This window comes from Nipponia nippon, unplaced genomic scaffold, assembly GCF_047370975.1.
Source record: "Nipponia nippon isolate SJK-2023a ecotype South Korea unplaced genomic scaffold, ASM4737097v1 scaffold_4, whole genome shotgun sequence".
NCBI lineage: Eukaryota > Metazoa > Chordata > Aves > Pelecaniformes > Threskiornithidae > Nipponia > Nipponia nippon.
Genome location: NW_028262358.1, coordinates 82167840 through 82191348, shown reverse-complemented (window position 1 = coordinate 82191348; position 23509 = coordinate 82167840). Strand labels below are relative to the sequence as shown.

At 39.6% G+C, this 23509-nt stretch overlaps 1 protein-coding gene across 10 annotated transcripts in view; it reads left to right on the top strand.

Annotated features, from left to right (window-relative positions):
• LOC148053403 (uncharacterized) overlaps positions 1-23509 on the top strand; it is a 200170-nt gene that overhangs the window by 40832 nt on the left and 135829 nt on the right. For 8 of the 10 annotated variants that reach the window (XR_015708432.1, XR_015708430.1, XR_015708433.1 and 5 more), the window contains one exon: positions 11001-11178. The exons of the other annotated variants lie outside the window; for them this stretch is intronic. Coding sequence is in view for 2 of the 8 variants with exons in the window: in XM_087775782.1 (XP_087631908.1) it covers positions 11001-11178 (178 nt within the window). In the remaining 6 variants the exon portion in view is untranslated. The remainder of the gene's footprint in view (positions 1-11000; positions 11179-23509) is intronic. 10 annotated transcript variants of the gene reach the window in all.

Here is a 23509-nt window from a genome sequence, read left to right as displayed (position 1 = left end):
ACCTGATCTTGAATCTTTCCAGGGATAGGGCATATACGCAGAACTGTATGGAATGATTGGTTCTTTTCACCTTGGTGATGGAATAAAATAAGACAAATAAATGTTTTAAGAGCTGCTCCAGTTTTTTTGTTTGGTAACTGTGGGGGAATATATTGTTGTGTTAGTCATCCTGAAGGTCTATTTTGGTGTTAAATTGAAGTATCTGTTGTTTTTCACAGAAGGGAAGAAAGTTTGTAGATGGACTGTCTTTTATTAAAACTTAATGCCAACAAGTGGCTTGGCAGTGACAATGAATGCCCAAAATTCAAATGTAGAAATTGTTCGTTGTTCTTATGTATTATACTACCATAAGCATTAACATGAAAGAGGTATTTCTGAGTTACTTAAAAAAAAAAAAAAAAAGTCATTTGCAACTCTAACAAGTTAAGCTGGCTCTGAGTTAATTGAGTCTTACTATAGAGAAGACCAAAACTCTGTTGACTTTAAGGTAAGGGAAAGATATTCTAGAAATACATGGTTGACATTTAAGCCAAAACCTGGAAAGAGGCTTGCATTAGCTCACACTGTTTGGAGGGCTGGATAGGAGTTTGTTGGTCTAATAGCAAAAGGACAAAAGTTCTAAGTGCTTAAGTTGTTCATCTTAGACTGCGTATTAAGACTGTTGGGCTTCAAGAAAATATACTCTTTAGATATGATGGTTAAGTCTCTTGTGAAGTTTCATTCTAGCCCCTTAAAAACACTTAAAGCATGACTCAATCATGTGTTTTCTCATTCTTAATGTAATCCTTGTTTGTACAGTTCCACTATGTATCCTGTTTATTCTATTTCTTTTTCCATACATATGTAAACTTTCAGATATATTTTATATATATTAAATGTGTAACATTAATTTGTCTGGACCTCCCTCTTTCAGTTTTGTTTCTTGTTCTCATTTCTTGAAGGAGCGTAGTCAGGGGAGAAACTGTTCTTTCTCCCCTTTGGTACCCTTTATATCTGTATCCGTTTCATAAGAATTTTTTCAGCCTTATTACTGACTAGCTATGAAGCACACAGAAGTGAGCGTGACAGCCTATGTAATTTGGAACACTTAATTTATCTATTATATCATCCATTGAGTGATAGCATAATTTGGGCAATTTTAAGTGCGGGATAACCACTCAGCAAGTGGGTAAACCTCTACAGTATAGCATGTCTGAGATATAGAATCATAGAATCATAGAATCGTTTAGGTTGGAAAAGACCCTTAAGATCATCGAGTCCAACTGTTAACCTAACACTGCCAAGTCCACCACTAAACCATGTCCTCAAGCACCACATCTACCCATCTTTTAAATACCTCCAGGGATGGAGACTCAACCACTTCCCTGGGTAGCCTGTTCCAATGCCCAGCTACCCTTTCGGTGAAGAAGTTTTTCCTAATATCCAACCTAAACTTCCCCTGGCGCAGCTTGAGGCCGTTTCCTCTCATCCTATCACTTGTTACTAGGGAGAAGAGACCGACCCCCACCTCGCTACAACCTCCTTTCAGGTAGTTGTAGAGAGCAATAAGGTCTCCCCTCAGCCTCCTCCAGACTAAACAACCCCAGCTCCCTCAGCCGCTCCTCATAAGACTTGTGCTCCAGACCCTTCACCAACTTTGTTGCCCTCTGGCCACACTCCAGCACCTCGATGTCCTTCTTGTAGTGAGGGACCCAAAACTGAACACGGTACTCGAGGTGCAGCCTCACTATCACCTCCCAGGTCCTGCTGGCCACACTATTCCTGATTCAGGCCAGGATGCCATTGGCCCTCTTGGCCCCCTGGGCACACTGCTGGCTCATGTTCAGGCGGCTGTCAACCAACACCCCCAGGTCCTTTTCTACCAGGCAGCTCTCCAGCCACTCCTCCCCAAGCCAGTAGCGTTGCATGGGGTTGTTGTGACCCAAGTGCAGGACCCGGCACTGAGCCTTGTTGAATCTCATACAATTGGCCCCGGCCCAACGATCCAGCCTGTCCAGATCCCTCTCCAGAGCCTTCCTACCCTCCAGCAGATTGACACTTCCACCTAACTTGATTTTGACTGGATTTGACTCCATTCACCACCACTCTCTGGGCTCAGCCGTCCAGCCAGTTTTTAACCCAGCGCAGAGTGCACTTACCCAAGCCATGAGCAGCCAGTTTCTCCAGAAGACTGCTGTGGGAGACAGTGTCAAAGGCCTTACTAAAGTCCAAGTAGACAACATCCCCAGCCTTCCCCTCATCCACTAAGCGGTTTGGCAGCTGGAATTTACTCTCTAAAAATCCCAAAAGATCTCTTGGAGGACTTCAGCTTGGAATGTTCCTGAGCACAACAGGGATGTTGTACCACAATGTTCCTGTTTGTGGTACTACAGTAAAGAAATCTTGGAGCCTTCCAAATTATTGTTTCAACATGTTCAAAGTTGTTACGCCTCTGCATACACTGGGAAAATGTTCTCCTAAACCAAGAGTTTTGAGCCATTCCTTGCCTTTCCTGACTCTGAGGTTAATATGGATTCTGGAAGTCCTTTAGAACAAGCTCAGGAGTTCATTGAAGTTATACTGGGTAAAAGATTGTCTCAAGACTCTTTCTGGGTTTTCTCTCAATTTTGTCACAGCAGAGAGAAGCAAGTGCTTAATACCAGGTATAGGTTTTCTATTTTCTGTAGCGGTCCTATCACCATCATAAATAAATAATTTTCAGCTATCATTTAAGACTGGTTTAAGTTTATGTCACACTATTCTAACAGTTGAAAATGGCTTAAGTGGGGGCTTTGCATTAGTTTTGTTTCTGGGAGCAAACACTCTTGGCAATTAAGGAGAACCTTGAAGTAGGATAGTGTCATGGTTTAACCCCAGCTGACAACTAAGCACCACACAGCTGCTCACTCACTCCCCCATCCCTGGTGGGGTGGGGGAGAGAATCAGAAGAGTAAAAGTCAGAAAACTCATGGGCTGAGATAAAGACAGTTTGGTAGGGAAAGCAAAAGCTGCACACACAAGCAAAGCAAAACAAGGAATTCATTCACTACTTCCCATCTGCAGGCAGGTGTTCAGCCATCTCCAGGAAAGCAGGGCTCCATCACGCTTAACAGTTACTTGGGAAGACAAATGCCATCACTCCGAATGTCCCCTCCTTCCTTCTTTTTCCCCCAGCTTTATATACTGAGCATGACGCCATACGGTATGGCATAGCCCCTTGGCCAGTCTGGGTCAGCCCCCCTGGCTGTGCCCCCTCCCAGCTTCTTGTGCACCTGGCAGAGCAGGGGAAGCTGAACAGTCCTTGACTGGTGTAAGCACTGCTCCGCAGTAACTAAACCATCAGTGTGTTATCAACATTATTCTCATCCTAAATCCAAAACACTGCACTATACCAGCTACTAGGAAGAAAATTAACTCTATCCCAGCCAAAACCAGGACAGATAGCTATACAAGCCTTATTGAATTTTGAATCCCAGCTTGCATAGCTATGTCACATTTGCTTTAATCCAGATCAGCCACTTCATCTCTGACCTCTCAGCCCTGCTGCGCAAGGGAAACATATGAAATACCTTCAAAAGATAATTCTGGAACTAAAATTCATAACTCTACTGGGCACTAAAAACCATGGACTCAACAGAGACATTGGTTTTATGGCACATTATATTTTTTGCCACCCCAGGATAACCTTTCCATGCTGCACAGACAATAAATTACCTGTGTCTCTCTTTCTCTCTCTCTCTCTCTGTGTCCCATAGGAGCAAACAAATGTATTGTCTTTTTCTTTCTAATATTTCTCCTCCCCATATTTATGAGCTATCTTATCTTTTAGTGAATTGAATTGGGAAGTTTGATTAAATTAAAATCAGAGCAATTGTTCTCAACTTTTATTTAGTTTGGAAGATTGCTAATTCTACTTCACACTGGAGGAAAGTCTTGCATGCCCAAAAGCTTGTTATTTTCTCCTCAAATATTTCATTTAGTGTAATAGAAGATAGTTGCACTTCTTATAAACTGTACATATTTATACTGTTAGAACACATGGCCAGAGTAGTACCACTTAATTCACAGTAACATGCTGATTAGATACAACTAATTCCTCCCTTTCGGTTCCAGAAGTTTTATAGTAGTTCAGTCTTTCAATAAACAGTTTGGACAGTCCGAACTCCTAGGCAGCTGTGTTTTTGTATTTTTAATATTTTCTATTTATTATTCACATGTTATTGTGCATGTGGTTTGTAAAACGTTTTGAGATTGATCCAGCTGAGGAGCGGTGTGCAATTGTCCTGTTTCTTATTTTCCAACAAAAATGGTAGCAACTAAAAGAACAAAATGCACTTGATCATAAATGTTCCTGTTTTCAAGATTAAACACTGTCTACAGAATTTGCTAATTTTCGAAGTTTCTTGGCGCTCAGTGATGTCCTCTGACAGTGTGGTAAACTCCAAGCTGTATCAGTAACTTTCTAGGACAGTTGATAGTGCTTTGATAAAGCTGGAAAATGCTGAAATGCTGACAGTTTCTTAGATAATCCTTTAAAAAGTGGTTGCCAGTACCAATACATTTTAAAACCAAAAAAATATTGCTTAGAAAAAATGCAATAAAATGATGTGTGCTTTGTTACATACTCTTCACTTCAGTGATTCTTCAGTGAAAAAAGCAAAATCAACAGCACACACTGTCTCTGCAGGTCTAAGGCATCACAGGAGATCCTTCTGAATACACCCTCATGGTTTGGTGCTTATCCTTAGCTGGGAGAAACAATGCCATAAATTTGGATCTTTCCTCTGTCTCTGGTGTTATAAAACTTCGGTAAAATAAATGAAAGAAAACAAAGAATGCACAGTATCTGGACTCATGGCATTATGACATACCATCTGAGTAGACAACACGAATAGCCTGCGGCATAGATCAGCTTTAACTGTGGTCTTGTCATATTTCATAAACCGGAGCAAAACTAGACTTGGTCAGCATATGATACAAAGCCGGTAAGAAAACTGTTCATAATTCAAAAAGTGGTACCTGTAGTTCAGCTGTTTTGCAGTGTTTCCTCAAAAACTAAAGAATGTCTCACTACAATTAAAGGGGATCATTTTTTCTCTATGGGAGATGATATACGAAGACAGCCAATTCTTTTCATTAACCCTCCCCCCAGTGTTTCTTTTTTTTTCCTAGTTAGATTTTGTTATTTTATAAAACAACGGACACTTCTGACAAAAAGTAGAAATTTGCTATTGCTTCACATGTAATTGGTTCTTTTCCAACATTTTGGCAAATATTTCTGGTGGTAATCACTGGGTTTTACTGTTAAATGCAATTGAGCCATATTTAGCTTCAATCACCTTAAGAAATTTAGGTTCACATCTGGCTATTTTTCTGTGTGTGACTGTAAACACCAATATAGTCTTTTTTTGGTGTGTAGGGGCTTACCTAGCAAAATTGCAATTCAGAAACGTAAGCGTGCATTGTGCAATAACTTCAGGAAGCTACTAATTTGTTGTAGGATTTATTATTCCTATTTAGAATTTAAATTGAAATCTCTGATGTAACAAACCCAGAACACTCTCAAGACTAGTAATTGTAAAACATGATGCTCATCTGTTACTGACCCTGTACAAAAGATTCAGTGTTATTTCAAAATACTCTTTGTTGTAACAAGTACCTAATGATAGAAACACTTCTGCCATAGCATTGATCCTAGTTGGTCTACTGAGTAAAGACCTGTTACAAATCCAGTATCAATCCTCTACCCTTTTGATTAATACAGTAACTGTATATATTTTTTTATTATATTATAGTATCTTATACTCCTGATCTAATACCAGAATAACAGCGGAGTTGTTTGTTTGGGTTTTTTTTTTTGTTTGGTTGTTTTTTTATAATTAGATTCTGTTAATGGGACAAATATGCAGATTGCAGTACACTGCAGGATAACTTCAGCTGCATTTAAAAAAAAGAACAAAACCTGACAACTCTATGTTTTGTAGTAGCTACTGACTACCTAGAGAGAGGTGACTACAATAAATTATGTGTTTAATTGATATTTTGTATTTAATTTATATTTTATTTCATCTTAATTATATCATGTTATTAAAAATAAGCCTCTTGTGTTCTTGCATATATGTAGTTTAGAAAATTTTTAGGTTTTCATTCATTTTGTGGAATTTCAGTTGCACAATACTACAGTATTTGTCACAGCAAGAGGAAAAATTTAAATCTGTCCTTTCCTTCCCCCCTCGGCAGAATTTAATAAAATTATGAATCTTCTTTCTAGCTTGGGTGTTCTGAATTTAATTGCTTTCCAGTGTATATAAGTAAAGTTTAATCTTTACTGTTGAAACCAAAGCATTTTCTTCAAAATTCATTGTTGAAGAAACAGAAGATTAGGACAGGTTGAAGCACTGACCTGTATAGGATCTGTCCCCTCGTATAACGTTAATCATGGATGTCACTGGTTACTAGCCCTCAAGAGCCTACTTTAGGATATGTCATATTTACTGTGGAAGTTGAATAAAGGCAGATACTAAAGAAGATGTGTTGTATGCAATCAACCATATGTGAGTTTATTATTTTAAGTTGTGAATCCTGAATAATTTCAGGCCTTTAACTGCCCTTCTTCCTCGCCTCTAAAAATACCTTTCACCCTCTATTTACAATTTACACCAATAGGCTTAATTTGGAATTTTTTAATGTTGGATTTAGCAAAATTTTATTAATGTAATATGTTGTGTGTATGATTAACTCATGCTTGAGGTTTTCTTAGCAGGGTGATTAAAGTAGAAATGTCATCCCTTGGCAACTTGCTGATATCCTCATGGAGGCATAGATGGGGTTGGAATCTTTACATCCACAGCAGAGAACATTGCTGTTTGAAGGAACACACTCGCACTCTTCGAAGTACCAGGCTTTAACAATCCCTGTGGCTCAGTAGTTAGAATTAAGACACTTGGTTCCTTTGTGTTTTCCAGTTTCAGTGGAACAGCAAGATCTGAAAGTTAGGATTTGTTTCCAGGCTCTGGAGAAGAGCTAGACTGAAGGTTTTGGAGTGTTCTGGTTTGTTCTTTACAGCCTGGTTAAGTTTTCCTTGTTACTTGTTCTTTCTCCTCCTATCCTCTTTCAGAGCTAATATCCTTGCCCCGGGCCTCGTTGCCCAGACAATCGCGCTTGCACGCTGGTGGTTCCTTGCTGCATTTGTTTCTCTGCAATCAGCTGTTCCTCAACACTCTGTATTTCTTTCAGTTACCCCCTTTCTCTAATCTGTCCCTCCCTAAATCATTCAGATCTCTTCATCTAATGTTGAACCTTTCCAGACTCACTGTCATTCCTGACTTTTTTCTAGTTCTTTTTAACCAATTGTACTTCGAGTCACTTGAACCAACTAACTTCATATCATCTGAGGTCCCAGTGAGTCCAGGTATGCAAATCATTTCTTTATATCAGTCTCTCACTCAGTCCCTGGTATTGTGGTTCTTTTGTACCCTCTTTTGCTATCAAGCAATATGCCCACTGCCCTGGCGCTCTGTTCTCAGTCTTAGTCATCCTAATCAGTCAATCCAAGGCCCCTAACATAAATTACCAATTTCACTCATGCCCAACAGCAGCCCCTTGCTGTCCATTCTCCCATTCTACTGCCACACAGATCCTCCTCTGTCCAATTTACCCTCCATTAGTACTGCCTTTGGAGAGTATAGATGAGACAGTCTCTTTGTTCTCCCAATATATGGATTGGAACATAGGGAAAAACATTGCCTATGTCCCTAAAAACATAGGGTCAGTCTTGGGATGGGGACTAATTTGTGCAGGTGGAATCTCTCATTATATCAGTTTTCAACTGTTACTTGCCTCTCCTGACCTTGTTGTGACTGCAGTTGTCAAAGCCTTGTATCTTCTCCAAGTTTGGGTAAATCTTCATCTCATGCTGAATTTAAGTCCCTATTCCACATTATGGGTGAGACCCAAAGATTTCCACGAAGAAGTAGACAGATAGATTTTTTGTAAAGGTAAAATAATGTATTTTCCCCACTCACTTTGTTTTCAGGAGCTAATAATTGGGGTGAAACTACACCTGTTTTGGTTGGCTTCAGTGTCATGGTTACAAAGGTGTCCGATTATTACTTGTACCTGTGAAATATTCTTTAAATTGTTGACTTTGCTTTGAAGGTGTGCCTGAGTGGGTTTACCAACTCCACTTTCTAGGATGGATTTGTAATTTCTTGGAGAGCAAGAATTGAGTCAACTGATATTTTTGTGGAAAGGAAAATTATTAAATTAATAACTCTTCTGTGAAAATATACATTTGCAGAATTACCATCTGTTTTCAGAAACAGACATCTGAAATTTTACTAATTGTAGAGGTTTTTTTCTCCAGTTTGTCAATCAAGTGTTTTGCTAAGTATCATCTTGATGTGATATATGACTAATTTTATATTGGTGGTTGAAGCTTCCTAATGTATATATGAATAGCAGAGGCTTTCCATGATTGTTTTTTGTATTGTTTCCCATTTAATCTCCCAGTATTTTGTTTTCCAGTTCTAGTAACACTTAGCATAAGCCACTAGTATATAAGAAATGCCTTTCAGACTTGTTTGCATTGTGTTGTCTGTAGAATTTTTTTCTGTATTTTATTTCCTTTTTCCTCCCAGAAAATTGATTGGTAGTCAAAAAAATTAATCTGCAGAGTGGCTCCATCCAGATCAGGTCAAATTTGCCAAACCTATCAGCTTGAAAAAATGAGTAAGTTCTGCAGATCTCTACTTCAGTACTAGCAAAATAGTTTGATTTGAAAAGCAGTAAAGTGAATGTCAAGGAATATAGTATCAGAGGAGAGAAGTATCTCCAAAACACTTTTACCAATACTGCAGTGGTGTCAGTCCCTTACTGAAAAGTATGGTGCTCTACCCTTACGTCTCTCTCTACAGGGGGATGAACCTGTATTTTTCTTTTCCTCAGCCTTTGGCTTACTCTAAATACAGGCCAACTACATTAGCCTAAGCTGGCTGTGGAGATCAAAATGGCTCCAGACTGCGTTAGAATTGATAGGAGACCTTGCTTGAAATCCATTCTGAATCATGTTTAGAGTAGACTGAGCTGTAATGTCCTTTTTTTTCTGACTCAATCGCTATATAAATAAATAGCCCATGCAAAGTAGACCTGCATTAGCAGAAGAAACACCAAGCCAAGTAACCTTTAGCCTCCTGCATTGTCCTGGACAATACTCGATGAAATATACATCTTCTTACAGGTAGGAGTTGAAACTTAATCCTCCACAATCTTCGTGGCTTCCTGTCCAGTGATTGCTGGGCTTCATTTCATAGGGTTGTAATCTGATTGCTTAGCTAGACAACAGAAATAAATTGCAGTTCCCGCTACCTCAATCCCTGGTGTTCCAAAAAACACCATGTGGAAAACCAGTAGTGTCCCTGCTACATATTTAACTAAGATTTGAAGAGGAACTTGAGAAATTTAGACTGTGTATGTCTGGCTAAAAAAATCCCCCACCTCTGTGAGGCTCTGTCTCTGCTTCAGATAGCAATCAGAATCCAGAAACACTCTAACGTAATTAGTAGGGATTCAATATGAGAGGCTTTACTAGGCCTTTTCAGAAGTATCTAACTGGTAGGATCTCATTCAAGATCTGATTTTTATCTTTAACTGTGCAGATACCTTAAGTATATTTTTCAGTCTGGCAGTGTTTATTAAAGATCGTAGGTTTCTATTATTGTGGACTGCAAGATACAAGATAAACTGTTTTTTCTGTTCCACCTTAATTTGCACCTAATATTAAAAAGAGCTACTACTGGGTGTGGGGGTGGAATTCAGTCACTGGCTGCTTTGCATTAGTTCTTGGACTTCCAAGAAGGATGCAATTGAAAGACATGGCTTAGGAAAGACAGATGTATATCTTCAAAGATTGGATTGATAGAATGGTTTATTTCTACATATTTGTATGGTCCCACTGATAATTTATATCTAACTGCTGTTTTAAAAGACTATTTGAATAAAAATTGCTGCATGAAGTATATAAATGAACATGACCACCTATAACATGCAAAACTATATTGTCCCATCCATTTCAAAATTAATTTTTAAATTCTGTTATTGTACAGATCTTAACAGGTACATAAAAGAATGGGAATGTAGGTGGAAAAGTTAGTTGGATTTATACCACTGTTTGCACCTAATAATACATCTACTTAAAAGGTACCCTTGTTATTTCATCGCAGATGAAACACCAGGATATCACTCAAGATGATTTTGTTACTTGCTACTGTCATATTTTTAAAGCTAGGATCTAGTGCCTAAGAGTTAGCATGTACAGAGTCAATTTTCAGCCAGGTATGAATATTGCCTAATTAAGATACCTGTAGTACTTCTCATATGTGTAATCTTGATTTTGTCATCTTTCTATCATTCATTTTTCTAGGCAATATATGATTAGATCATAAGACTCTTTTATAAACTGATATTTGATAAAATATGTTGCAGAAGGACTTAGAAGAGATATACAGATATTTAGATTAGTGGTTGTTATTAAAATTGCTATACATTCAAGTGGCAATCTTCCATTTTGATATCAAACACTGAAATTTTTCAGAGAATACCATTTGACCTTCAGGTCTAGAGAATAGCTTGAAATTAGCAAATCACTGAATAAAACTCCTGAAACTCATATAATAAAACAGGAGTAGAAAAAAGAAATAATTACATAATTAAAGCTGCAGAGTAGTGTACATTTTTATTTTTGAGTTTGTATGAATAAAATCATATAACATGAGATTACTTTGCTTTTAGATACTGTCAAACAGCATAATACTCTTAGCTTCCAAAAATAATATGTTTTGTTTTGCTTGCTTCTTTTTAGTTTAGTATTGTTACTAAATATAAGATTGTAGGATTTTATTTTTTAACCAAAGAAGGGGAAAATAAAATACAGCCACTTCTGGGTAAATTCTTATGGTGAACAACAACAACAAAAGAAGATGCTTACACTTTTATCCCTTGTGGATTTCTTTTTAATATTTCAGAGCAATGAACATATGGCTGTTACTATCAGCACTGGTGTATTTGCGGCGATGCCTATCAACATCCACCAGAGAGCAGGGCAGCTCCAAAACCCACATCTTTTATGCTGTGGAAATTGATGGAGACAGCAACACAGCCAGCTTCTTGGCCAAACAACATGGAATGCAGTTCATTTCAAAGGTCAGCGCATATTTAAACTTGCTTCATTACTCCCACCTTTATGCTTGAGATTTTCATTTTTTTAAAATCAGTTTACCTAGAGGTGCCTTTAGAGACAGAAAAATGAAAGTGCTGAATCCTATTTTCATTTGGGGATATCAAGCTTTTTATCAAATTATAGAGGTGGCGTTTCAGAATATTTCATATCTGATCAGAAGGAAAATCCAAAAATAATTTTCTCTTTATTCAGGAGTCTTTCAGGCACTGGGACTGTTTTATTTATTACTTAATATTGTGCTCCAGTCAATCATTTTGAATTCAGACAGGAAAATGGAATTTTTATTTTTAAAAGGAAAAAATCCTGAGGAAAAATGCTATTGGAATAAAGCAGATTTTATTATTTTTAAAAATACAAATATCTCTTTTCTTCCTCGGCTAACTATTTTATTTTCCTTTAACCACAGTGCATTAATACGAAGATATATTAAACAAAGGATCTTATATAAAATCATATATTAGTTAATTACATGCATTTTATTTCAGAGCATTTCTACAACATGTATCACTGAGCTTGAGGAATTATGGCCTTGTAACACAATCAAGAAAAAATCTTTCCCTTTCTTTGGACTAGTATCTCAATGCACATATTTTCTGTATGTGTGCCATGTATGTGTGTATAAACATGAAGTATGTATGTATTGCATATTGCATTTAGCTTTATTTTAACTTTCCCTTGGAAGAAGGTTATTCCTGAAGTGTATGTTAGTACTCTGGTACACAGCCCAAATGGAGGAAAGGCATTAATATAATTCAGTTACAGTTACTGGTCTATAAAACAGGACATGTATACGAGTGACATAGTGTGAAATTTTCCTGTTGCTTCTAGTTTAGAAGCGTCTTCCATCAGTTAAAGTAGATCACAAATAAATTATTAAAACTTTTAATATGTTAATCTGTAGCAGCCTCCATTCATTGACCTGAAAGTTCTTTGCCAATTTTAATGAATTAAGCCTTGAAGTGCTCCTGTTGCTTTTATCTCTACTTTTCAGATGTGAAAAGCAGAGGTAGAGTAAGTAAAACAATTTGTTCAAGATCCACACAGGAAGTCTGTGGCCCAGTGAGAAATGGAAAATACATTTCTAAATTTTCAATTCTGTGCTCTAGCTGTAAGAAATTATCCTAAGAGAGAAAATGTAATCAGCTTATGAAGAAGAGGCAGTGCATTATACATACCTCAGCAGTCACTATGGTCTACCCTAGTCATGAAAATCACTGAAGGGCCCAGAGGAAAACTGCACCCAGTTTTCTGTTAGAAGAATGATGATGACACAGCCTTCCCAATGTGTCACCCGTAGCGTATAAATATTAAAACCACCACAGACTGTTATAATGAGGATGTTAATTAAAAAAACCTGACAAACAACACTGAGGTATTTATTAGACAGTAAGCATTTCTTTAAAGGGTGACTTCAATGATAGGGTTGCTAAAAAGGGCTTCCTCAGGTTTTGAGTATCACAGAGGTATTTTGTAGAAGGGGAATCAATGACAGTTTCTGTTGCTATACAATCTGGGCACCATTTATAGCTAGGTTGCTTGAAAAAAATTTGGTAGTGTAACAGAGCCAATCACACCGCATTCTTTGTTCTGTAATATGTATCTAGGAAAACACCTTTTTTATTACAGTGATTATGAATAAGAAAAAGCAGAAGATGGAAAGAGAAATGCGGGAGACACAGGAAGGGTTTTTCCCCTGGCTTCTCTGTGAATTTCTGGTTTACAACCTGTTGTATAAGCAGCAGATACCTTTCTTAGCATTCTCATTTCAAATATGAAAACAAAAAAGCTTCTGTGGTATTTAAAGCTTATGGTCTTTAAGGCATGAGGAGTACTGGTAAAGTATTAAAGATTCAAATATGATTAAGCTTAATATTTTTTCAAACTTTTTGTTGGCTTATAATAAGCTTACAGCATATGCTATGTGATAAGACAAGGTGATACTAAAACATTATTTGGAAAAATAAACCTGTAAAACGTGATAAAACTTGTCACTAAAAATCCTGGGTAGTCAGGAGTATTAGTAGTATTGCAGTTAGGAGTTATGCTCTTATTTTAGGTTCCCATATGACAAAGCATTTGAAACATATACTTAAGTTCAATCCTTTTTCAGAAAAAAAAAATCATAATCATGTGCCTAAGTTCCTTTGAAATAAATGGGATCTAGGCATATGCTTAAGTGCTTTACTGGATAAGGCTGGGCTACTGAATGGGGCTCTTAGTGAAAAAACAGTTTTGTTTGAGAAAAGTGACATCAAAGACTGAAAATGCTGTCTTTTAAATATGCTACTGTCACCACAGGAAACAGGCTCCTGTAGAAATGGTAATTATGTGTAACTGTGACATCCTTGCTTCAGCATGTTAGTTGCAATTTAGAGTTGCAGTTTAAAGGCATAACTTCCCTTTGGCATAAGTGTACATTTTTACTATGATACAGTGAATAAAGACAGCGAGTTAAGTGTGTTACTTTGGAGTGCTTCCTCTCATTAAATGTCGTTACTTATTAATATGCAGATGCTTGGCAACAAAGTAGGAAAACTGTAACTATGAAGAAGGCTGCCGATTAGGTATCACACTGGAATGCACTTCTTCAAAGTGTAACTCGAATGACATTTAGTGTATGAAATCCAAAATGTTAAACTCTTGACATTGATTGCAATATTATTCAATTTCATATTCTGTACCAGCTAACTTACCAATAGAAACAGTGTAGGTGAAGAGTTCTTTTAAAACTTACTGTCATGATTTCTCTTAAGCTCAAACCCACTGACTTAAAGTTTCTGTAATTAAAACACTCATTAAACACTGTGAAGATACTCCCAGTGTGTAGGACAGTCTCACCAGTTCTAATCTAACCAAAATATTTTGTAGAGAAATGCTTACTTTTGTTTTCAGTTTTGCATTTCTAGGTGATAGCATTGCACTCAGTAAAGATTAGAGAAGGCAGCAGATATTAAATATAGTTATGTATCAGAGGTATGCATTAGAATCAAATGTATGTTAGGATTCTTTCACACAGTTGTAGTTTGAGTCAGCTCAATTCTTTTTTTTCATCACTATTGTAAGGTAGACTGCACACGAGTCTTGTCTCTATACTGCAAAAAGGACTTCTTATTGTACTGCTAGGTGGCAGGAATAGAGGATATAGTGCCAGCCACTTCAGTTTCATTCTCTTGTTTCCTTCCCCACTATTTAAGACAGAGGTTGTAGAGAAGATACAGTCTTTATTGCATTTCTCTAGACTCAGAGGGAAAGAGGTGGTAAAAGAGTAAAACTTGAAAAGGGAGTGCATGCACACCAACCGTGGGTCATCAAGAGCAATGGCTTTTTTTGGCTGTGTAATGCCTCATCCTTACCTCAGTGAAGTCAACAGAAAACCTCCTATTGACTTTCAAGGGAGTGTAGAAGAAATATTTCTATGTAAATGTATCCAAGTAGCAAATATCACTAGTACTTAAACTGTGTGAGACACTCATAGGAAAAGAGAGTGAAAAATTGTAGATTTGATCTCAGTCTTCCAGCCTACCAAAGTGGGATTTCTAGTGTCCTATTGTACATTTTGCTCCTGTGTAGCAGATATGAAAACATGAAGAAACACTGGGGAAGCTATGACTAAAATCCGTTCATTTAAAGAAGCAAGGCTCTTGCACAAATAGTTTTAATTGACAGCTCTCTTAACTGAAATTTTAAAGTGAGCACCGAGTTTCAATGGTTTTACAAAAGTCAAACAAAAGAAACACATCAAGTTTTTCTATGTGTGGATTTTATTTTGTATTTTTTAATTTGGTTTATTAAAAGTTTTGCATAATGGTGAATTTGAATCTCGAAGTGAAACTAGGAAAGCTGGGATATTACTGATGTATTAATTGCTGAAAAAAACCTGTTTAATTGCTGAATCTGTTTTGAAGATTTTGATAAATACATACACATGTATATACGTATACACAGAAGTATAATGCATATATGAGTGTATGCTTGGACACGCACACCCAATACGTACTTATCCATAAGTGTATAGATACAGGTATGTTACAAATTTAATTTACAACAAAGTTTCCTAGCTATATCAGGTATTTCTTTTTCATCACCAAAACTCTGAAAAATATTATATAAAAGGTACATGGTGTTTGAGAGTTATATCTAAGAATTTGTTCTTGATAACACACACTGGGAACACCTGCAGTGAAGCCCAAGGTCTTGATATTCCTAAATTTGTATAGAAACTCCAAACAGGTCTTGGAGAAAAAAAAAATGAAATGAGGATTTGAAATGAATTATTCTGATCAGGAGTCAAAAATTGATTGTATGTCTGTATATATATATATATATTTAGAAGGTAAAGTCAAGCTGGGCAGCAAACCCCACTTTTAATAAAAATGGGTTTAATACAGGTACTTTCTAGGAATGAAAACAAGATTGCTGAATGACATTTTGACTGTGAGTAAGGTTAGTTTCATATTCTTTCTCTCTCTCTTTCCCTCTTATTTTTTTCTTTCTTTCTTTCTCTTCTTTTTTCTTGCCCTTTCTCTTTCATTCTCTCTTTTGCTCTCCTCTTTTTTAATTTTCTTTTTTCAGTCCAGAGAATTTTTTAGGGATTTCATGATAATTTCTGTTTCCCAAAGTCTGTATTTTCTTTATTAAGCTTCTTTGGATATTTTGCAAGCTGTAAGCAGAGCAGATATAACTTGATGTTTCTGAGTGTATTTATTAACTCTTATTTTATGATAAATCCCTTCAATATTATTATACCTTTAAAAGTTGAAGTACACAAAATCTAAGGAGACTATGGAAATGCCTCTTGCTGAGCTAGACACGGGCTTAATAGATCCTGTCCAAGAATGTCTGTTAACTTACATCACCTCACTCTGTGGGAAAGTGTTTTGAATCAATGATTTCCCTCTCAAGTTTTACAGCACATCTTTAGCGTATTATATTTGCTGCAAAGTAAGTTCTGGGATGAGTATTTGTCCCTGTGTGATTTTATTTTTTTTTATTCTACTGCTTTTATTTATCTGGAAAAAGTATCTTACATTTACATTACTATTTTAAAATTGATTTTCTCCCTGTGCAGTATGTGGTTGTTACAGAAGACAAAGTGATACACCAAGCCTTTTAAATGGGAAAAAAAAGGGTATATGTTATGGGTTTTGATTATCGGTGGAGTTAATTCCTTTGCCTTGGACTGATGTGCAAGAAAATCTAGGGTTTTTTAGAAGGGAGCGGTTTCTGGAATAACAATAGATACTTACTTTTGTTACTTTCCCTTCTCCTCTCTGCCATCCCGTGAAGCTACTGAAGTGTCCGAAAGGTGTTCCCCTTGTGGCAAAGAGAGGAAAAATCCCTGCTTCACACTGAAGTCTAAAAGTAGTAATGGCTGCATTTTGCTAGATCTGGGGGGAAAAAGCACACCTTAGGTGGCGGCTAAGTTTGTTAACACAGCTGGTGAATACTTGACGATTTGAAAATACTGTCAAGATTTTTAACAAGGCATACTACAGTAAAAGCTTTCACTGTTTTTCTTTTGTTTACATATGTGATATTGTAACTGATGTTTTCTTTAGTACGGTACTTGCTAATTCATCCTATTTTTGTTAAAAACTGATCTTTTTCTCAAATATTCTGCTTCTAGAGTCATGTTTTCTTTCAAAGAAAGGCACGTTAGTCTTTCTAGAGTATAAAATTAATACCCTCTTAGGCCATTTATTGAAGATTGCAGTATTATTATATTGTACTATTGTAAAATTGCAGCATCCGCTCGTTTAATCTCAGCTAAAAATTCTCTTGCATTTCTTGAGCATTGCGAGGTATAGATTCAGAAGGACTGTACATCTTTTCCATGGTTTTGGCTGTGCTGTGTAACAGTATTCAGATGCATATGTGACAACGGTTTATGTATTCACCCTTCTACCAGGTGAATGCTCCTATGCTTGAAAAGGACTTTACAAAAAGGCAGAGAATTATGAGCACTCATTAGTTATTACCAATTATATGCTAATATACTAGGAAACTAATAATTTAATCGTTCTGATTGAAATGACGTGTTGTGGTTTAACCCGGCAGGCAGCTAAACACCACACAGCTGCTGGCTCACTCCCCCGCAGTGGGATGGGGGAGAGAATAAAAAAAAAAGGTAAAACTCGTGGATTGAGATAAAGACAATTTAATAGCACAGAAAAGAAAGGGGAAGTAATAATGATAAAAGAATATACAAAACAAGTGATGCACAATGAAGTTGCTCACCACTCGTTGACCGATGCCCAGCCAGTTCCCGAGCAGTGGACCCCTGGTCAGCTTTTCCTCTAGTTAATGTGCTGAGCATGACATCATGTGGTGTGCAATATCCCTTTGGTCAGTTGGGGTCAGCTGTCCCAGCTGTGTCCCCTCTCAGCTTCTTGTGCACCCCCAGCCCACTCGCTGGTGGGGTGGTGTGAGAAGCAGAAAAGGCCTTGACTCTGTGTAAGCACTGCTCAGCAGTAACTAAACCATCAGTGTGTTATCAACATTATTCTCATCCTAAATCCAAAACACAGCACTATACCAACTACTAGAAAGAAAATTAACTCTATCCCATCCGGAACAAGGACAGTATCCACCCCTTATTCTATACCATCTACGTCATGCCCAGTCCCACACTTTCCAATACATTCCAATTAATCACCACCACTTTTTCTGTCTTTTGATATATACACACAGATATCATTCCATTAGTCTATGGGCCATCCCTCTAAAATGTCCACTGAGTTCATTTAGTCCATGACTTTTGGCTCTATCTGTCGTTAACAGTCCTTCAGGGCAGGAGAGATGGTATGTGGTGCTGGATTGTTGCATGCTGAAGCCAATTCTGGTTGCATCACTGCTGCACTTGTCAGCTTCTATCACTGCTGCACTTTGCTCAGTTTCATCAAAATTCATTCTTCATTAATCTGTGTGATTCTTACTGTAATACCGTTGATATGGCATATAGCAACCACAGAAGTGATGACATGCAGTATTATACAGCAATTAACATCACACATTTGAAATCATTGGCTATTCTCGCCCAAAATCAAATCCCCATGAGGTACACATTGGGCTTCCCCATCCTCCCGCATCACCCACCAAGTGCACCCAAGTCCTTGAGCAAAAGCAATCCCATGAATGGGTTTGCCTTTGCCCGAGGCGGGAGTAACCCAGACTGTCTTCCCCAGCATATTTTTTTTGTGCACTACAGGGAGTTTATCCCCCTCTACAGTTGTAAAAGCTTTGACTGGGAATGCCAGCTCGATTGGCAGATCCTCTAGTGTTGACTAACCAGGTGGCCTTTGCTAAATGTGTATCCCAATGTTTGAATGTCCCAGCACCTGTTGCTCTCAGTGTAGTCTTTAACAGTCCATTGTATCGTTTGATTTTCCCGGAGGCTGGTGCATGATAGGGGATGTGATATACCCACTGAATGCTGTGTTCTTTGGCCCAGGTGTCTATGAGGTTGTTTTGGAAATGAGTCCTGTGGTCTGACTCAATTATTTCTGGGGTGCCATGTCTCCATAGGACTTGCTTTTCAAGGCCCAGGATAGTGTTCCAGGCGGTGGCATGGGGCATGGGATATGTTTCCAGCCATCCAGTGGTTGCTTCCACCATTGTAAGCACATAACGCTTGCCTTGGTGGGTTTGTGGGAGTGTGATGTAATTCATCTGCCCAGCCTCCCCATATTTATGTTTCAGCCATCATCCTCCATACCACAGAGGCTTGAACTGCTTGGCTTGCTTGATGGCAGCGCATGTTTCACATTCATGGATAACCTGTGCAATAGTGTCCATGGTCAAGTCCACCCCTCAATCACGAGCCCATCTATATGTTGCATCTCTTCCTTGGTGGCCTGAGGTGTCATGGGCCCACTGAGCTGGAAATAATTCACCCTTATGTTGCCAGTCCAGATCCACGTGAGCCACTTCAATCTTAGCAGCCTGACCCACTTGCTGGCTGTTTTGGTGTTCTTCAGTGGCTCTTGGGTACGTGAGCATCTACGTGACATACTTTTACAGCCAGGTTCTGTACTCAGGCAGCCATATCTTGCCACAATGCGGCAGCGCAGATGGGTTTGCCTCTGCACTGCAGGTTGCTCTGCTTTGCTGAACCCACCCCCACAGGGCATTTGCCACGATCCATGAGTCAGTATAGAGATAAAGTACTGGGCCTTTTTCTCATTCAGCAATATCTAAAGCCAGCTGGATGGCTTTCACCTCTGCAAACTGACTCGATTCACCTTCTCCTTCAGCAGTTTCTGCAACTTGTCGTACAGGATTCCATACAGCAGCTTTCTACCTCCGATGCTTTCCCACAAGACAACAGGACCCATGAGTGAACAGGGCATATTGCTTTTCATTTTCTGGCACTTTATCATGCAGTGGAGCCTCTTCAGCATGCACTAGCTCCTCCTCTGGCCATATTCCGAAATCTTTGCCTTCTTGCCAGTCCATGATCACTTCCAAGATCCCTGGGTGACTGGGGTTTCCTATTTGGGCCCGTTGGGTGATCAGTGCGACCCACTTACTCCACGTAGCGTCGGTTGCGTGATGTGCAGAGGCGAATCTCCCTTTGAACATCGAGCCCAGCACTGGCAGTCAGGGTGCCAGGAGGAGCTGTGCTTCAGTACCAACCACTTCCGAAGCAGCTCAAACCCCTTCATATGCTGCCAATATCTCTTTTTCAGTTGAAGTATAGCAGGCCTCAGATCCTCTGTATCCCCGACACCAAAACCCTAAGGGTCGACCTCGAGTCTTCCCTGGTGCTTTCTGCCAGAGGCTCCATGTAGGGCCGTTCTCCCGAGCTGCGGTGTAAAGCATATTTTTTGGATCCTGTCCTGCCCGGACTGGCTTAAGGGCTACTGCATGAACTATCTCCCGTTTAATTTGTTCAAAGGCTTGTCGTTGCACAGGGCCCCGTTTGAAATCATTCTTCTTCAGGGTCACTTGATAGAGAGGGCTTACGATCACACTGTAATTTGGAATATGCATTCCCCAAAAACCCCCAACGCCTAAAAAAGCTTGTGTTTCCTTTTTGCTAGTTGGTGGAGACATGGCTGTTATTTTGTTGATCACATCCATTGGGATCTGATGACGCCCATCTTGCCATTTTATTCCTAAAAACTGGATCTCCTGTACAGGTCTCTTGACCTTACTTTGTTTTATGGCAAAACCTGCTTTCAGGAGGATTTGGACTATTTTCTTCCCTTTCTCAAAAACTTCTTCTGCTGTGTTGCCCCATACAATGATGTCATCAATGTATTGCAGGCATTCCAGAGCTTCACTCTGTTCCAGTGCAGTCTGGATCAGTCCATGGCAAATGGTGGGGCTGTGTTTCCACCCCTGGGACAGTCAGTTTCAGATGGACGCCCCTCCGAGTGAAAGCAAACTGTGGCCTGCACTCCGCTGCCAAAGGGATTGAGAAAAACGCATTAGCAATATCAGTTGTGGCATACCACTTGGCTGCCTTTGATTCCAGCTCATATTGAAGTTCTAGCGTGTCAGGCACGGCAGCACTCAGCGGTGGTGTGACTTCATTCAGGCCACGATGGTTTACTGTTAGTCTCCACTCTCCATTAGACTTTTGCACTGGCCATATGGGACTGTTAAAGGGTGAGCGAGTCTTGCTGATCACTCCCTGGCTCTCCAGTTGACGAATCAGCTTATGGATGGGAATCAGGGAGCCTTGGTTGGCACAATATTGCCACCGGTACACTGTTGTGGTGGCAATAGGCACCTGTTGTTCTTTGAGCCTCAGCAACCCCACAACAGAGGGGTCCCGCACAAGACTGGCTGCAGTCAGGGCCCTCTAGTCCTGGTTATAGTATTTGTTACTCACTTCTTGTAAATACGAATCAGAAGTCTTTTCATTAAGATCAGGAGTAAGATCAGCCCTTCTACTCTGTCTGGGGAATTGCCCACTGGAAACTGGAGCAGCGATTTTCCTGGAAGAACCCCCTTTCGTGGTTGTTTTTCCTTGCAACTCACATACCCATGCCTCTAGGGTTGCGGTAGGTTTTCCATCCCACTTCCTCATGTCTTCTCCATGGTCATGCAGATAAAACCATAGGGTGCCCCATGGTGCATACCCTCTATATCCTCTCTCTTGAGCAGAGAGATGCTTACTCTGAATAGCTGAGATACTGGTCCATACAGGTGGGGAGTAGGACCTACCCTCTTTGAGTTGCTGGACCTTCTGGTACAGTTTCTCCACAGCCGAGATGCAAGCCCGTAGGGAGGAAGAGAGACTTTCTTCGTATTGCCGGAGCTGGCCAGCTAATTCATCTATTGTTTGTCCTCCGTCTTTCCAGAGGACAACTTTTCTGCGTTGGCACATGACACTGGTGTGCTCCGTACAAACCTCTGCCATGTGGGTCATGTGCACTTTACTTCATCTGGATCTTCCGATAACTGCGCATTGTCCAGGTCATCATAAATCACCTCCAGCACAGCTAATTCCCTCAGGTACTGGATACTTCTTTCCATGGTGGTCCACTTGCCTGGGTCCACTAGGTGGTCTACTTGCCTATAACATCTTCCTTGAAGAGATACCTTTCCTTCATGTCTGACTGGAGTCACCTCCAGAGGCTGAGGGCTTGTGCCCATTTTCCAATCACTTTGTCAATGCCCCCTTCCCTAGAGAGGGATCCCAGCTCCTTGGCTTCCCTACCCTCTAATTCCAGGCTACTGGCCCCGTTATCCCAGCATCGGAGCAGCCAGGTGACAATATGCTCACCTGGACGATGGCTCAAATCTTTTTGTATGTCTCACAGCTCATTCAGGGACAGGGATCGGGTGGTTACCGCCTTTTTTATAAGTTCTGCCTCTTCCTCCTCCTGTTCTCATGATGGCCCTGTTTTGGAGTAGTCTGCCTTGTCCACTTCTTCCCTTAGTAGGGGAAGAGTTTCTTCCCTTACTAAACAAGCTGACTTTCACTTTCAACATTTCTTCTTGTGTATGGGGGCAACTGATACTAGCACGGGTTGGTTCTCTGGTTCAGCTGCAGTGCCTGTCGCAGGCATCGGAGTAGCTGCAGTGCCTGTTGCCATGTTTGGAGTAACCACAGTGCCTGTTGCTCTGTCCTCAGATCCAGAGACCTTCTCTTCCCCTTGCGGGTACTGAATAGTGTCGAACAGGGCTCGATAGGCATGGGCCAGGCCCCAGCATGTTGCAGTGATTTGTGTCTCTCTGGAATTGCCAGGGTGACAGCATACTTTTTCCAAATATTTAAGTAGTTTTTCAGGATGCTGCACTTGTTCAGGAGTGATGTTCCAAAACACTGGAGGTGCCCACAGTCCTAGGTACTTGCCCATACTATCCCACACACTGTGCCACTCATAATTATCCAGCCTCGGGGCAGATCTCCGGGTGGTATTCTTAAATAGTTGTTTAACCTTAAACAAGACCTGAAACATATTCATGATACATAGCAATAGGAACATGCTAGTTTGAACATCCCAAGGATATTCAAAATTCTCAAGAGCTATTGTAACTAGCCTGGAGGAGAAGGGGAAGGTGAAGGAGCAGGGGAAAGTGTCCCCCTTTGCTTTCCCCATAAATTGTCTCCCTGAGGAGAAAAGGTAAAGGGTATAATTATTAATAGTTTCTGAGAGATGGTTGCTGAAGTATGGAGATGATGGGAATGCTGAGTACAAATACCAGATTAGTCTCTCGACCAGTAATTTTATCAGAACATCAGCCAGTGTTACACAGTACAGCAAAATGATAACCTTAATCCAGCCTCCAGAGGTGTTAAACAGCACAACAGGGAACATATACAGCAAGTAAGGTGTTACATGGTACAACTCTGAGAACAAGCACAACAACTCTGAGAGCAAATAAATCAACATTGCAACCAGCGGCTATTAACTTCATAATGAATGCCTATAACGAATTTGTTTTAACAAGCTCAGGTCAGATCTGTTGTTATTGCAACCCTTCGAGCCCCACATAGGGCACCAAAAAGATTGTTGTGGTTTAACCCAGCAGGCAGCTAAACACCACACAGCTGTTCACTCACTCCCCCGCAGTGGGATGGGGGAGAGAATTGAAAAAAAAGGTAAAATTCGTGGATTGAGATAAAGACAATTTAATAGCACAGAAAAGAAAGGGAAAATAATAATAATGATGATAAAAGAATATACAAAACAAGTGATGCACAATGAAGTTGCTCACCACTCGCTGACTGATGCCCAGCCAGTTCCCGAGCAGCAGACCCCTGGCCAGCTTTTCACCTAGTTTGTATGCTGAGCATGACGTCATATGGTATGGAATATCCCTTTGGTCAGTTGGGGT